We start from the raw sequence: 14882 nt of genomic DNA on the forward strand, positions 1-14882 counted from the left end.
AGGGGCGTTGGACTGGGCAGTCAGGTGCACCTGAGCTCAGCGCTGACCTCAGTGTATCCATCAGATACACTGCTGTGTGCTAGACACTGTATTGGGGAGCCAAGAGCAAGGTGGAGCCAGCCCCGGCCCTCAGCTAGCTTACATTCCCTCGGGGGAGATGGGTGAGCAGAGTGGGGAGAAAACGGCGTGGTAGCAGCATGTATAAGCCCCATGAAGGGAAGGACGTGTCATAGAGATGCCTCCCAAAGGGTGTCGGGTGGATGAGAGCTGGGAATATGGGAGCCAAAGACAGAGGAGCAAAAGATAATCATGCTTGGGGGCAGAGTGTGTAAGTGCTAGAGATGAGAGGAACATTCCAGAACATGGGGCAGCAAGTGCAGAAGGACTGAAGGGTCTTAGATGACCAGAAAAAGAACGGGCCACATCACCTCAGCCACGCGGGCTTCAGGAAGGAGTACAGCGAGACGCCAAATGCTCACTGCAAGGGTGGCTTGGGGCAAGTTTAACTTTTTTTAAAAATTTACTTATGCATACAAGAGCTGGGGTGCAGGCCAGAGATGCGGGGGAGTGACAGGATTCACCAGAGACTGAGTAGGAAACAGAACAGGCGGATGTACTGAAACACACTGCTGAGGGGAGCAGCGGGCGAGGCAGGAGAGGTCTGCTGCACCATGTGGATAGCTCCCTGGGCGGGGATCGAACTCATGCTGCTGAGAACAGCTTCATAATGCTGTGTCTTAACCCCTTGTGCCACAAGGGAGGGCTCAAGTTTAACTTTTCAAACCCTAAGCGTCTTCAATAAAGTTAGACTTCTGATGATACTGATCTCATAGAGTGGGATGAGATAATGATTATAAATTGTATAATACAGAGCCTGCCTGGAAGATAGTAACTAATGAATATTTACTATTAACATTGAGGTTTTCATCAGCAGGCAGGGTGCCTTACATTTTGCCTTTTGTATTTAAAAAAAACAACTGTATATTAAAAAAGGCTAACCTAAAAAACAATTCAGAGGGAGAATGACTAGCACTGACCCCTATGTAATCACTCCCCACCTTCAATAACTTTGCTCTTCTATTTTCAGTTACCCACACACCCCTTTATCCAGTGTTTTACCACAACATTTTATTATAAAAACTTTCAAATATACAACAAAGTTGAAAGAATTTTACAGCAAGTGCACCTATATTTACCCCTTGGGCTCTACCATTTTATTGCATTTGCTCTGTCATCTGTCTGTTCTCTTAGCTATCTTAGTTTTTTTTTTTAATGTACTTCATATAAATTGTAGACATCTGTCCCTGTTCCCCCTAAAGACTTCCCCCTAAACTAGAATTCTGGGTTTTTGGAGTATTTTTCAAACAAATCCCAGAGCAAGATAAAGACTTTAGTGCCTATCTCTAAAAAATGTTGAGAACTTAAAAACAAACAAACGAAAAAACCACTGCCACGATTATCACCAACACAGTTACTGATGAGTCCTTAATCTAGTACCCATTTCCTGCTCCATAAAATAAATAATTTAGCACTTTGCTTTTTTCATTTTTATTTATTTTTTTTACTGAAATACAATCTAAGGGGACAGGAGAGATCTGCTGCGCCATGTGTATAACTCTGGTCAGGGATTGTGCTATGACTCAGGTCATAGCAGTGATAGTGCTGAGACTCAACCCCCTAGGCCACCAATTTAGGTCCAGAGACTTGAGTTAATCCTGCTGCAAATCCTTGTCAAGAACACTGAAGGTGTTGCTGTGTGCTTTCTACGCTCCCCTCGAGAACAAGAATTTGTCAGGTTATTCCACCCATGGCCATGCTGACTTTTCAGTGAGTTTGGGGGTGTCAGCATGCACTCCATTGTAAGTTCCCTGACAACTGCCACTAAATGGTTTTCCGAGCCATTGATCTGCGCCTAGATGGTTATTATTTCGTCACAGTTGCTAAGGTCGTTTTCTACTTCCACTATCTTTCTGCATCTTTTTAGTTGTCACTGTTCTTTAATAGATGACTTTCTTTAGAGAAAAAAAGGTTTTTCTTCAACCATTTGGTGACTTTGAAATACAGGAAAGGCAGAGTAAATGCTCCATTATAGTCTTTTTCTTTTTCTTTTTCTTTTTGGAAAGTCACTGTGCAGAATAATGAGTGTTACCAGGTTGTTGACCAGGTAACAATCTCCCAAGGTGTTGACCAGGTTGTTTGGCTTTGCTTTGAATAACATCATGACCTCATGATATTTTAAAATATATTTGATGTATTTCAGTCCACTGCAGATGCAGTCGATGGAGACCCTGTGACTTTGCATCATCTGTGCCTTTTCCTGACTAGGGGAAAAAAACCGAAGTCCACAAACTTTTCTTAAAAAGTTCCCAAATCGCAGCCCCTGATATGCACACCTCCTCCACACTAGAGTCAGGTGGTGGGATTTGGCACAAAATCACAGAAACAGCTATTTTGTGCTTACTCCGGCTGGATTGCTGGGACCTTTGAAAGTCTAGGTGTTCTGACATGTGCAAAGTTTGAGAACTGCTGACCTCCCTTCGGGGCTTCTGATTTCACCCACCCACGAGGGTGGCCAATCAAGGCATTGAATCAACAGCCTGCTCATCTCGCAAAGCTGGGGTCTGGATTCAGGCAGGCAGGGACAAAGGCTTTGCACCTCAATCTGCAAAATGGGCTAATAATACTGTGAAGTGGAATAAGGATAACACTTCACTCATAGGGCTGCTGTGAGTTCTGAGAGCTTGAAGCTGAGATGTTAAAACAGGAGGCGGTGGTGTTGCTCTTATTAGCATAAGGCGCTTAGTTAGTATAATCAGTCAGTCAGTAGTAGCATAACAGAGCAGGGCCTTCCTGAGAGCTGTGAGTTGCCATTCCTGTGCTCTCCTTGAACTTTCTTTCCTCTGGGACAAGAAAGCTTGACTTGGCACCTGCATCCCCAGTCACAGCCACCATGGAAGGCAGGTACTTGGGTGACACCAAGGTATGCGCTTGCTTTTCAAGCATTCCCAGCGGGGGAGGCTGCACCTCCTACCCCATTATATGAGGGTTGCTACATGTCTTCAGATGTAAAAATATTGAAGAAAACAAGTGATTATCTTTCATAATACAACCAATTTGCTTATCTCTGCTCCTGGCTTAGCGACTGGCAGGACTCCCATCTGCAGCCAGTAGCTTTATACACTCACTATCTAAGAGTACAAAGAGCAAATTCAGCTTGAGCTGTTTTGCCCCTTAGGGGCCTGGTCAACTACTCCTCAACTTTCAAAAGCCCAGAGCAGACATCTCCTGTTCTTAGCTCTCTCCGGGAGTTCTCCCTGAACTGCCTTCCAGACGGGGCTTTTTCTGACTCTGATACCCTTACGCAGATCACCGTTGGCGATCTCTAAGGTGATGAGCATGTGAATTGCACCCAGCTCTGTGCTCCATGCCCCGCCTGGGTACACTGGACTCTCGACAACTCTTTCCTGTAGATATAACCTTGCCCTGCTCTGCAGATGAGCAGTGTGAGGTCCAGAGGGGACATTGGACTTGCCTAAGACTCACTCCATTTGTAGGTGGCAGAGCCAAGATGTGAACCCAGCTAATTTCAGAGTCCCCCAGGTAGGTGTTCAAGAACAGGAGGGTTGCCGTGAATGATGCCTCAGTACAGAAGTTACCCTGGGCAGGAGCTGGGGTCGTTGGTGTTAGTCATGACTGGGTCACTGATTTCACATGGGACCCCTGACCTCTGCTTACCTATAAAACAGAGACATGGGATTTGCCTATCCCCAAGTGTCCCCACACCCCTTAGTCTAGCAGTGGGAGCAGAAGACTTTTGGGGGAACACTGTGACCTGTGATAACCCCAGCCCCGTCTCCTGGAGTACAAGTTAAGATGTCTACCAGACTGGCCTCCTTGATGGCACAAGGGGTTAAGTTTCAGTACTATGAAGCTATGGGCAGCCACTGCAGCACAAGTTCAATCCCCGGCCAGGGAGCTGACCCACGTGGCACAGCAGACCTCTCCTGTCTCACCCGCTGCTCCCCTCAGCAGTGTATTTCAGTCAATCTGCCTGTTCTGTTCCCCGCTCTGTCTCTGGTGAATCCTCTCACCCCCATACCTCTGGCCTATACCCCCAGTTCTTGTATGCATAAATAAATAAAAATAAATCTTTTTTTTTTAAACATGTCTACCAGATAGCTTTGGATGTCCTGGCAGGCACAGGTGGCTGCTTCTATCATACTTAAGATTTCTGAACTTGCAAAAAGATATTGCATCATCCACCTGCCAGCTGGTGGGTCCTTGGCCACCCATTCTTTGTGCTGATACTTTTGCTTCTGTTTCTGTCCTGCCTCCAGGTTCTAAGGGGATCTCCTCTCCCCTGCAGGCAGGCACCTGCCAGATTTACACAGAGGAACAGGAGGCTGTTGTGATTCAGGAGCATTTAAAACATATTCTGGAAGCATAACATTGGGCAAGGGGAAGATTGCTTGAGCAGCCAAGTAGACCTAAGTACAAGCATGTGGCAAGTTGGGGGAGGCCGCCCTGTGGGCCAGTGAGTCCCTGAGAGTGTGGGTAGGCTCTTAAGGACCTGAACTTGAGGTCAGGGGAGGGCCAAGCGAGGACCTTTGGGAATAACTTATGTTTGCGGGTGACAGATAAGGGCGTGTTGCTTGCCAGCTTGAGGGAGAACTCACTCACCCGTATTGGAGCACAGTCCCGTCCAAACTCCTCCTCCCGTGGCCTGATGCATGACACCAGCCTCCTACTGAAAGGTGACACTCCGTGGGCTGGGTTCCCTTAGTCACCCTGTGGGTGCCTGTCAGACCCACATGAGAATGGAGCCGGTGCCGGTATCTCCAGTGACGGTAAGTGGCTCAGGCAACTGTGAGCTGCTCTTGGTGGGGGGAAATCTGAGTGTGGAATGGGGTTGCTGGTTTAACATTGACATTCTGCCCCCTTGTCCCTAGAAGACCTTGCCAGGCATGAGGTGGGGCGGGGGAGCTAGAAACCAACTCGTGGCCCCCTCCTTCTCTAGCATTCGATTGGCCGCTCGCCAGCACTTGTGGAGCCCTGCAGTTTCCTGTATTCTTTATGGCCTGGACCAAGATTGCTCTGGCACCAGGCAGCTGCTGCTTGGGTTCGGTTTGCAAGAAATAAAAATAGTTTTGGCCGGCACTTGGTTTTTGGGTCAGCTGGGTTATTTGAGCAAAGGGCAACAGCTCAGCATGACATGGTCCCAGAGGGTCACAGGAAGGGCTTCTCTGGTCTTTTCTGCTCACGGCATGGAGCCTCATGCCCAGTGTTCCTGCGTGTCTGCCTTTGCAGTTGACACCTTGTTCTGCTGCTCTGTTGGTCAGGTGTCCCGTTGAGAGATTGTATCCACATGCTCGTTGTGATGCCTTCTGCTTTACAGAATGTGTTTATGCTCCGTTTCAGTGGTGGGGAAAGCTGTTGGGCCTGGATTTGAATGAAATCTATTGAAAACTATCACTGAGCCTCAGTACCAAACAATGAAGTGGGAGTAAAATAAAGACGACAACAATAATAATAACTGCCAAGTGGTTCTGAGGATTGGTGAGGATTGGAAACTTGAAGGCAGTCTGCTCTCTGGGTGATTTGTGAATGCACGTGCTATATATGTATGTAAGTTATTCTAAGAGCAACCTCAAGGAAGGTACCCGGGTCAAGAGTTAGTATCCCCATTTTACAGATGAGGACACAGGCCCAGAGTTTTTTGGGGAGCTTTTTCAAGCACTTCCTCTTTGTCCCTACGTACTTGGGAGAAGTTCTCATCTAATGTCTTTGAGTCCGAGGTCATTACTCTGCAAACCTGAGGTTTTCTGTGCCAGTGACCCCTGCTAGGTCAGGTTTGGGTGTTAGAGCCACTGGCCCTATCAGAATAATAGCAGATCTTAGAGAATCTGCAGAGATCCAGAGGGGGCCAAATCAGAGAGGATTGCTGGTTACCGCTTTCATAGGACATCTAATGAGAGCTTCCTCCACCAGCCTAAAGGTCTCCCATCCGCCTTGCGTGCCTCTGATCCCTCTCCATGCACCGCTTGTCTCTCCTGTCCACAGTTCCAATCAGCCATCGTTGCCCCAGCCTGCTGGGGTTTCCTAAGCAAGTCACCATAATGCAAAAATTGATTAGTTCAATTGGTTTCTTATACCCCAATCCATGGTAGCATGTTTTTGCCTTGATGTTCTTTTATTCTCTCAGCAGTAGGGGCTCAAGTTGGGATAGAGTGATGCCCAGCATTCCAATTTTATGCATTTACTCTTTCACATATCTTACAATCTCAAATGTGCGTATTTAAGACTAGCCTAGAGCCTGCCTAGTGGAGCAAAGGGTTAAGCACAGCACTGTGAAGCTGTCCGCAGCCTCTGCAGCATGAGTTTGATCCCCGGCTGGCCAGGGAGCTACCCACATGGCACAGCAGACCTCTCCTGTCTCCCTGCTGCTCCCCTCAGCAGTGTATTTCAGTCTGTCTGCCTGTTCTGCTCCCTGCTCTGTCTCTGGTGAATCCTCTCACCCTCCGTACTTTTGGCCTGTACCCCAGTCTTGTATGCATGAATGAATAAATATTTAAAAAAAAAAAAAAGACTAGCCTAAAACTACCACATTCATGCAAGGCGCTCTGCTGGGCCTACTTCAGAACGGCCATGGATACACTGCTTGTTCCCCTCGCCTTGCTGACTGCAGATTCATAAATGAGGCCTGAACTCAAAATTCCACTTTGGCTCAAGCTGTCAGTGGGTGCTCAAGGCATGTGCATGGATTCTTCACTCATTTGATGCACACATTTGAATGCCTACATGTTGCAGACACCAAGTTGGACACGTGGATCCAGAAATGAATGGCACTTGGTGTATGTCTCCAGGGTCTCTGAATCCCGGGGGGAACAGTGAATAGGCCATTTTCTGTGACCTGTTGGCATCTCCGTGGAAGCCAGGGTTGCCTTTGCAACATTTTTAGCATTGCTATCTGCCAATTACTAATTTCAAAATTTGTCCTGAAGCCATATATAAGCCAGCAGTGTCAAGACTCTAACCTTTCTTGCTATTTTAAAAAATGTTTCTTGAGGATTTTCCGTGCAAGAGAAGAGTAAGAAAAAGACCCTGTCCCCCAATACTCCCACTTCACCATCTAGAAGCAGGTAGGAGCGGGAAGAGCAGGAGAAATAGATATAAGAATTAAGACCAGTGGTTCCCACTCCAGGGCAGTTTTGTCTCCCAGAGACATTTGGCAATGTTGGAGAGATGATGGCTTGTCCCAACTGAGGGTGGGGCTGGGGCGTGTACTGCTGCCATCAGTGGGGGAGGTCAGGGATGCTGCTCAACATCCCACAGCGCCAGGAACAGCCCCCCCCCAAGAATTCTTGAACCCCAAACATCAAGAACAAGGCTTAAGCATTAGAAAGTTGAGGTGCTGCTATGAACATGTGTTCATCTCTTTTTTGGGTTCCTTTGAGATATACTCACCCTCCCTCCTACTCTCCTTCCCTCCCTCCTGCCTTTTTCTCCTTCCTTCCCTTCCCTCTGATCACTACTTCAACCCTTCTTCTTTTCCGTCCTCTTCTGCTTCCCCTTCTCTGCCCCCCTCTCTCTACTTTTCTTCTTTCTCCCTTCTTCCCTCTCTCTCTGATTATAGTCATCTGACTGAGTGTGAGGTGGTATTTTGTCATTTTGATTTGCATTTTCTTTTTTTTTTTTTAAGAGGCACGTATTTTTATTTATTTATTTTTTTGTTTATTTATTTGTTTGTTTATACATGCACTGGGTACAGTCAGAAGCGCGGGAGGGTGAGAGAATTCACCAGAGCCAGAGCGGGGAGCAGAGCAGGCAGAAGGACCGAAGTACACTGCTGAGGGGAGCAGCGGGCGGCAGGAGAGGTCTGCGTGCCATGTGGGACCCTCCTCCGGTGGCCGGGGAGCAGCCGGGGATCAAACCGGCGCCGCAGAGGCCGCGGGGAGCTTCGCAACCCAGCGCTCAACTGCTGTGCCACCGGGGAGGCCCCTGATTTGCATTTTCATAGTGACTAAGGATGTCGAGTATTTTATCATAAACTATTAGCCATTTGTGTATTTTATTTGGAGAAATATCTATGCCAGACCTGTGTCATTTTAAAATCCAGTTGTCTTTTTGTTGTTGAGTTGTAAGTGTTCTTTATATATGTAGAATACTAGGCCTTTATCAGATATGTGCCTTGCAGGTATTTTCTTCCTTTCTGCAAATTCTGTTCTTTGGGTGTGTACGTATATTTTTATATCTTTATGTATATATGTTAGTATCACACTGTCTTGATTACTGCAGTTTCAAGTAAGTTTTGAAACTGGAGGGTATGTCTTTGTTTTTCTTTTTAAAAAATTTTGGCTTTTTAGGATCCCTTACAGTTCCATATGGATCTGTGAATCACTTTGGGTAGTATGACCTTCTTAGCAATAGTCAGTCTTCCTATTCATGAATATGGAAGGCCTTTCTGTTCATTTAGGTCTTCTTTAATTTATTTCAGCAATGTTTTGTATTGAGTGTACAGGTCTTTCACCTCCCTTGGTTAAATTTATTCCTAGATTAATTCCTTTATGCTTTTGGATGCAATTGTTTCCCTAACTGCTTCTTCAGATTGTGTATTGCTGGTGTATAGAAACAAAACTGCTTTTGCAAATTGGTTGAGTACCCTACAATTTTGCTTAATTTGTCTATTACTTCTAGTGGGCTTCTTTTTGTTTATTATTTGAATTTTCTATATATAGAATCATGTCATCTGCAGATAGGGATGATTTTACCTCTTCTTTTCCAGTTTGGATGCCCTTTATTTCTTTTTCTTGCCTAATTGCCCTGGCTAGAACTTGCAGTGCTAAATAGCAGTGATGAAAGCGGGCACTTTTGTCTTGTTCCTGATCTTAGGGGAAAAGCATTCAGTCTTTCACAATTGAATATATGTGAGCTGTAGATTGTGTGTATATGTGTGTGTGTGTAGAAGATCTGGTGTGTAGGCCTGAGGTGTGGGGGGTTGAAAGGATTCACCAGAGACAGAGTGGGGAGTAGAACAGGCATATCTACTGAAATACACTGCTGAGGGGAGCAGCAGGCGAGACAGAGAGGTCTGCTGTGCCATTATGTGGGTAGCTCCCTGGCCAGGGATCGAACTCAGGTCATGGTGGTGATAGCACTGAGACTTAACCCCTAGGCCACCAGGGAAGCCCCTGTAGATTTTTCATAAATTTCATAACATAATGATTTATGTTAAAGTTACTTTCAATTCCTAGTTTTCTGAATTTCTTTTTACTCATGAAAGGATATTGGATTTTTATCAAATGGCTTTTTTTGTATCTGTTGAGATGATCATATGGCTTTTTCCTCTTTATTAATGTGGTTTGGTTAATTGATTGACATTGAACCACCCCTGACTGACTGCTTTCCTTTAAAAATAAACTCGATGACATTAAAAGGAAAAAAATCTTCCTGACACTGTGTATTACCTAGAAAATACTCTTGATAACATTCCAGCAAATTCTGTTGCCCAAACTGTGCAAGAAGTACTTGGATCCTGTAGTTCTGGGAAATCTTGAGGACTTTCCAACTTCCCATAAGAGCATTGTGTTGAAATTTTAAACAAAAATACCTTTAAGATACTAAATTAACATGCTTTGGCTTTGTGGCCCTGCTTTTTCAATGTTTCTAGAATATATTTATGCAAAGTTTGTTCAGAAATTTTCATATACACGATTGTATTTTTGTTTGTTTGCTTTATAATAATATTTTCTTTAAATAACAATTATTTATTCATTAATAGGGAAGAGGCATGGGTTAGAAATCAATCTGGACTTACTTATCCAAAAAAAGAATTTTGGGGGCCTCCTTGGTGGCACAGGAGGTTGAGTGCAGCGCTGTGAAGCTGTCTGCAGCCTCTGCTGTGCCCGTTAGATCCCTGCCAGCCCTGGCACAACCCACATGGCGCAGCAGACCTCTCCTGTCTCGCCTGTTGCTCCCCTCAGCAGTGTATTTTAGTCAGTCTGCCTGTTCTGTTCCCCGCTCTGTCTCTGGTGAATCCTCTCACCCTTCCACACATCTGGCCTGTACCCCGGTTCTTGTATAAATAAATAAATCTTAAAAAAAAAAAAAGAATTTTGTCCATGGTTATACTCTTACTCGAGTAGGCACTGCTGTAGACCCTGGATCAAAATACTTTCTTTGGTCTTGTTGAGCTTAGGTGTCGGTATGCCCGTCGTCGGCTGTGCCAGCTCTGTGGAGAAAGTAACCTAAGGCACCCCTTCTCCTGTCATAGTCCACAATGAGGGTTATGATAATAGATCATGATAATAATTCTATAATACAATGATGCTGGTGATAATGATGAAGATCATAACAGAAGCAACAGATCCTTTATTCATATAAATTTGGTGAGAGATTAGTCTTTTATTTTTTAAAGATTTATTTGTTTATACAAGAACTGGGGTCTAGGTAGGCCAGAGGTGTGGGGGTGTATGTGTGAGAGGATTCACCAGAGAGAGTGGGGAGCAGAACAGGAGGATCTACTGAAATACACTGCTGAGGGGAGCAGCGGGCGAGACAGGAAAGGGCTGCTGTGCCGTGTGGGTCAGCTCCCTGGCCGGCCGGGGATCGAACTCGTGCTGCAGTGGCTGGCGATAGCTTGATAATGCCATCTTTAATCCCTGTACCACCAGGGAGGCCCTGAGATTAGTCTTTATACATGGCAGATTTTTAAAGATATAATTCACATTCCATGGAATTCACTCATGTAAAGTGTACAATTAAATGGTTTTTAGTATAGTGACAGCATTACAGGATCATGAACATGTTTTCATCACCCCCAAAAGAAATTCTGTATCCTTTAGCCATCACCCACATCCCATAGCCCAAGGCAACCATTCTATTTCAATGAATTTGCCCATTGTGGATATTTCATGGAATCCATGGTGTGGCCTCATATGGTATGTGATCTTTTGTTTGACTTTTTTCACTCAGCATCATGTATTCAAGATTCCTCCATGTGGTAGCATGGATCAGTACTTTGGTCCCTTTTTATGGCTGAATAATATTCCATTGTACAGATGTACTACATTTTGTTGACCCATTCATCAGTTAATGGACTTTTGGATTATTGCCATTTTTTGAATATTTTGGGTTTTCTTTTTAAGATTTTATTTATTTAACTTTGTGTGGAAGAACTGGGGTGCAGGCCAGAGGTGTGTGTGTGTGGGGGGGTGAGAAGATTCACCAGAGACAGATAGAGTGGGCAGCAGAACAGGCAGAGCCACTGAAATACACTGCTGAGGGTAGCAGCATGCTAGACAGGAGAGGTCGGCCACGCCATGTGGGTCAGCTCCCACATGATTTTTGTCTTGAAGGAAATACTGAGGTGAGGGGCGGTCAGGATTGTGTGTATTCAGCTAAGAGAGCTGGGGATTGAACTGAGGTTGTCATGGTGATAGCTCTGAGACTTAACCCCTAGGCCACCAGGGACACCCCATTTTTTGGATATTTTGAATGATGATGCCATGCCAGAGTTCTTTAAATACATAATTTCACTTCTCTCACATGCATGTTTATGATTTCTCCTGAGCATCTGTTAGTATACCTAAATTAGAGGTGAGAAATTTAGATTCAGAAAAGTTAAGGAAAATGCACAAGACCACAGAGCATGTCATGGGCAGGACCAGGAGGAGAATCCCTTCTCTACTCTGTCCAGTGCTCACCCCCCAGCTCTCTTAGCTGAATACACACAGCCCCGACCGCCCCTCACCTCAGTATCTCCTTCAAGACAAAAATCACTCTATCACATAGACTCTAAAATGTCACTCTTCTCCTCCTTACAGAATTTTTGAATGATCCTGCTTTTTCTGTCTTGTCTGATTTTCTGCTGCCTGACCATTTCCTGGTTAAAAATCTGGGGAAAAATGACAGACTCCACGCCAGTTGCCAAGAGTAAATCGGAAATGAACTTTATCCCAAGCCAGGAGCCCTCTGTTGTCTCAGAAAACTCAGGGGAGCCGCTGCAGAAAAATGAGGACAACAGGTCTCTGTCAAAGACTCCTGACCTGGCTGAGCTAACCTCCCACAAGGATCCTAAGGATGCCCGTCGGCAAAGACCCTCCCGGCCACCCCCACGCCAGAAGCCCCCACGAAACTCCCTTTCCCCTGATGATGCCTCCCCAGCATGCCACTCCAATGGCACAGGGACAGAAGGCCTGGAGGTTCCAGACACCAATGGCCTGGCCTCCCCAGCCAGACCCCAGGGCCAACGAGCCAAATCCCTCTCCAAAGAAGATGAGAAGCAGGCACACATCAAGAGGCAGCTGATGACCAACTTCATCCTGGGATCCTTTGAAGAGAACTCCTCTGATGAGGACCCTGGTACAGGCTCTTTTCGAGTGTCTTCCCGGAAGAGCAGCCGGGCCAGCCTGGGTGCCCTGTCCATAGAGGTCACTCCAGCCCCAGGAGAGTCTGAGACGCCCACGCCCTCTATAAGGTAACACATCCTTTGTAGTAATGGGGAGGCACAGGGTTTAGGTGGGGTCTGCACCCTTCCCCATGCCGTCAAGCCTTCAGCTTATGCCAACACTTTGAAGGTAACCATGTGAAAAGCAGAACACATACCCTCCTCCCCCGCTTTCAGAATCAATTATTGAGCATCTACTGCATCTACAGGGTCCCTTGCCAGAAACCCACCTTTCCAGGAGATCACTGTCTACTTGGGGGAGATGACCCTGCATGTAACTAGTGATAATTTAAGCCAAATGAGCTAAGGCTGGCAAGAGCTGTAGGGATGGTGGGAGCCTAGAGGATACTTTTCCTGCCTTCTGAAGGGACATTCCTTTATTCATTCATTCACTCATTCTTTTATGCATTTATTCAATAGGTAATTAACAATTGAAAGGCACCCCTGCCCCAGGAATGCCTAAAAAAGGAGAAACGCACTGTAACCACTTCTATCAATTTCATTATTGGGAGCAAATACCTACTGGTGGGACTGTCCCAGGGATGCAGATGTTGGCTTTGTTTGTTATCACCTTTCCCACATGTACTCCTGTGTTACAGGGAAAGGTAGAAAACTTGGGGAATACAGGAGAGCAGAGAGAGGGAGGGAGCCACCTACCAGAACTTTGCCAGCCAGAGAGAACTCTGCTCCCAGCCTTCCTGACTGATCTTCCTCCCTGGGGGCTGAATCTTACTGGCTATTCTTTTAAGCACCTCTTTGGCTGCCAAAGTGAGGAAAACCTGGACTGGGAGGTGGGTTCTTCTGTAGACACATGTTCCAGGTGAGCTTAATCTTAACCCTTCTGAGCAGAAGTAGGAGAGAGGGTCGAAAGAACAGCCAAGTATTCTGTATACTGACTACCATCAAACTCATCCTTTGAGTTTCTAGAAGGGTTAATGTACAAGAAGGCTTCAGACTCTGGTACAGAGAGTCTTTGGAGTCAGGCAGAGTTGGGTTCAGTCCAGGCTCTGCCACCCCCTGCTGTGTGACTTTGGCCATGGCACTCACCTCTCCCCGCCTCAAGCCCTCATCTGTAAAACAGTAAAGGGATGAAATGGGATAATGTTCTTGTAAAGTAGGCGTGGTACATAGTAGGTGCCTAATAATAGCAGACTCCTCCCCAGCTCCTTTCCTGGGCCTGTCCTTCACCCACTAGCACCCACTTCACCCAGCACTCGAAGTCACTCAGCACTTTTCCATCCCCCTTCTACATACATTTATTCCTTATAATAATGGCAGAAGGCACCACAGAATAATGGTGGATCTCCGCAGATAGATGAGAAAACCACAGCTCAGAGAGGTGAAGTTCCTTTCCCAAGATCACACAGCAAGGAAGTGGCGGAGCCCAGTTTTAAGGCCATATCTGCAGTCCCCACAGTGTCCTCCCTCCAGTGACCACAAACATCCTCTCCCCTCCTAACAGCTTTCTTTCAATGTGGCAGTTTTGGCAGGAATTAGGGAAAAGCAGCTTATTAAACCAATTTACCCAAATTGATGACCATCAGAGGTTGTGTTGAAATGGATGTTTAAGGTGGGGCTGCTGAGTGGTCTCTAACAGGAGGGATAATGAGATACATTTAGCACAATTACTGCAGCAGAAAGTAAGTCCCATGGTCTAGCAGGGAGGCGGGAAATGTACAGATCAACAGGGTAAATGCATCGGATAGTTTCTGAGTTTGTTCAATGCCAGGGAGGAGATATGGTATAGGAGAGGACATATCTGAGGGCATCTATTAATTTTGTTTTGTTTCTTTTTATTTTGGGGCTTAAATTTGCTTCTTTTTCTTTTGATTAATTTTTTTTTTTCTTGAGGGGATCAATTTTAGAAAGATATGGTCAGGTCATGGAAAAACTCTTCTTGAAAGAGGCAACTTTTAAGCCAGACCATAGCTGACCAACAAAACTTTCTGCCATGATGGAATATTCTAGAATGGGATGTTCTAGAACTGTGTTGTCCAATATGGTAGCTACTAGGCACAGCGACTATAATTGCTCCTTGACTTAGGATGGGATATGTCCTGATAAACCCATACTAAATTTAAAATATCGTAAATCAAAAATGCACTTAATACACTTAAACTACTAGACACCAGAGATCTCAGATTCTCCGGGACCTACATGTGTTTGTTGTTTCTCAATGATTCAGAATGATAATCTCATGCAGAAACAGCTCCAGGGAGTCAAGGCTTACATGTTTACTCTCAGGCCCGTGCCTCTGGTGGTACCTAAATAAAAATGATGTCAAAAGCTATGCTTTCCAGCCTGAGGGACTCATGATATCAAAACTAGGTGGGGTGCTCTTCTTTTAACTTGTTGAGTTTTCAGCATTTTGGGGAGTCTCAGTTGCCTTGTATTTTGTGGCCCCCATGGGCCTTCTGCTCACACCCACTGGAGAGAC

The 14882-nt window shown here is 45.7% G+C and overlaps 1 protein-coding gene across 2 annotated transcripts in view; it reads left to right on the top strand.

Annotated features, from left to right (window-relative positions):
• Window positions 1-11831: 11831 nt before the first annotated feature.
• Window positions 11832-14882, top strand: part of ACACB (acetyl-CoA carboxylase beta) — a gene marked incomplete at both ends in the record, with an annotated part of 76370 nt that continues 73319 nt past the window's right edge. For both annotated transcript variants that reach the window (XM_084253860.1, XM_084253861.1), the window contains one exon: window positions 11832-12475. In XM_084253860.1, coding sequence (XP_084109986.1) covers window positions 11832-12475 — 644 coding nt within the window. The remainder of the gene's footprint in view (window positions 12476-14882) is intronic.

The sequence above is a fragment of the Talpa europaea genome (genome assembly GCF_964194135.1).
Source record: "Talpa europaea genome assembly, chromosome: 14".
In the NCBI taxonomy this organism is placed as follows: Eukaryota; Metazoa; Chordata; class Mammalia; order Eulipotyphla; family Talpidae; genus Talpa; species Talpa europaea.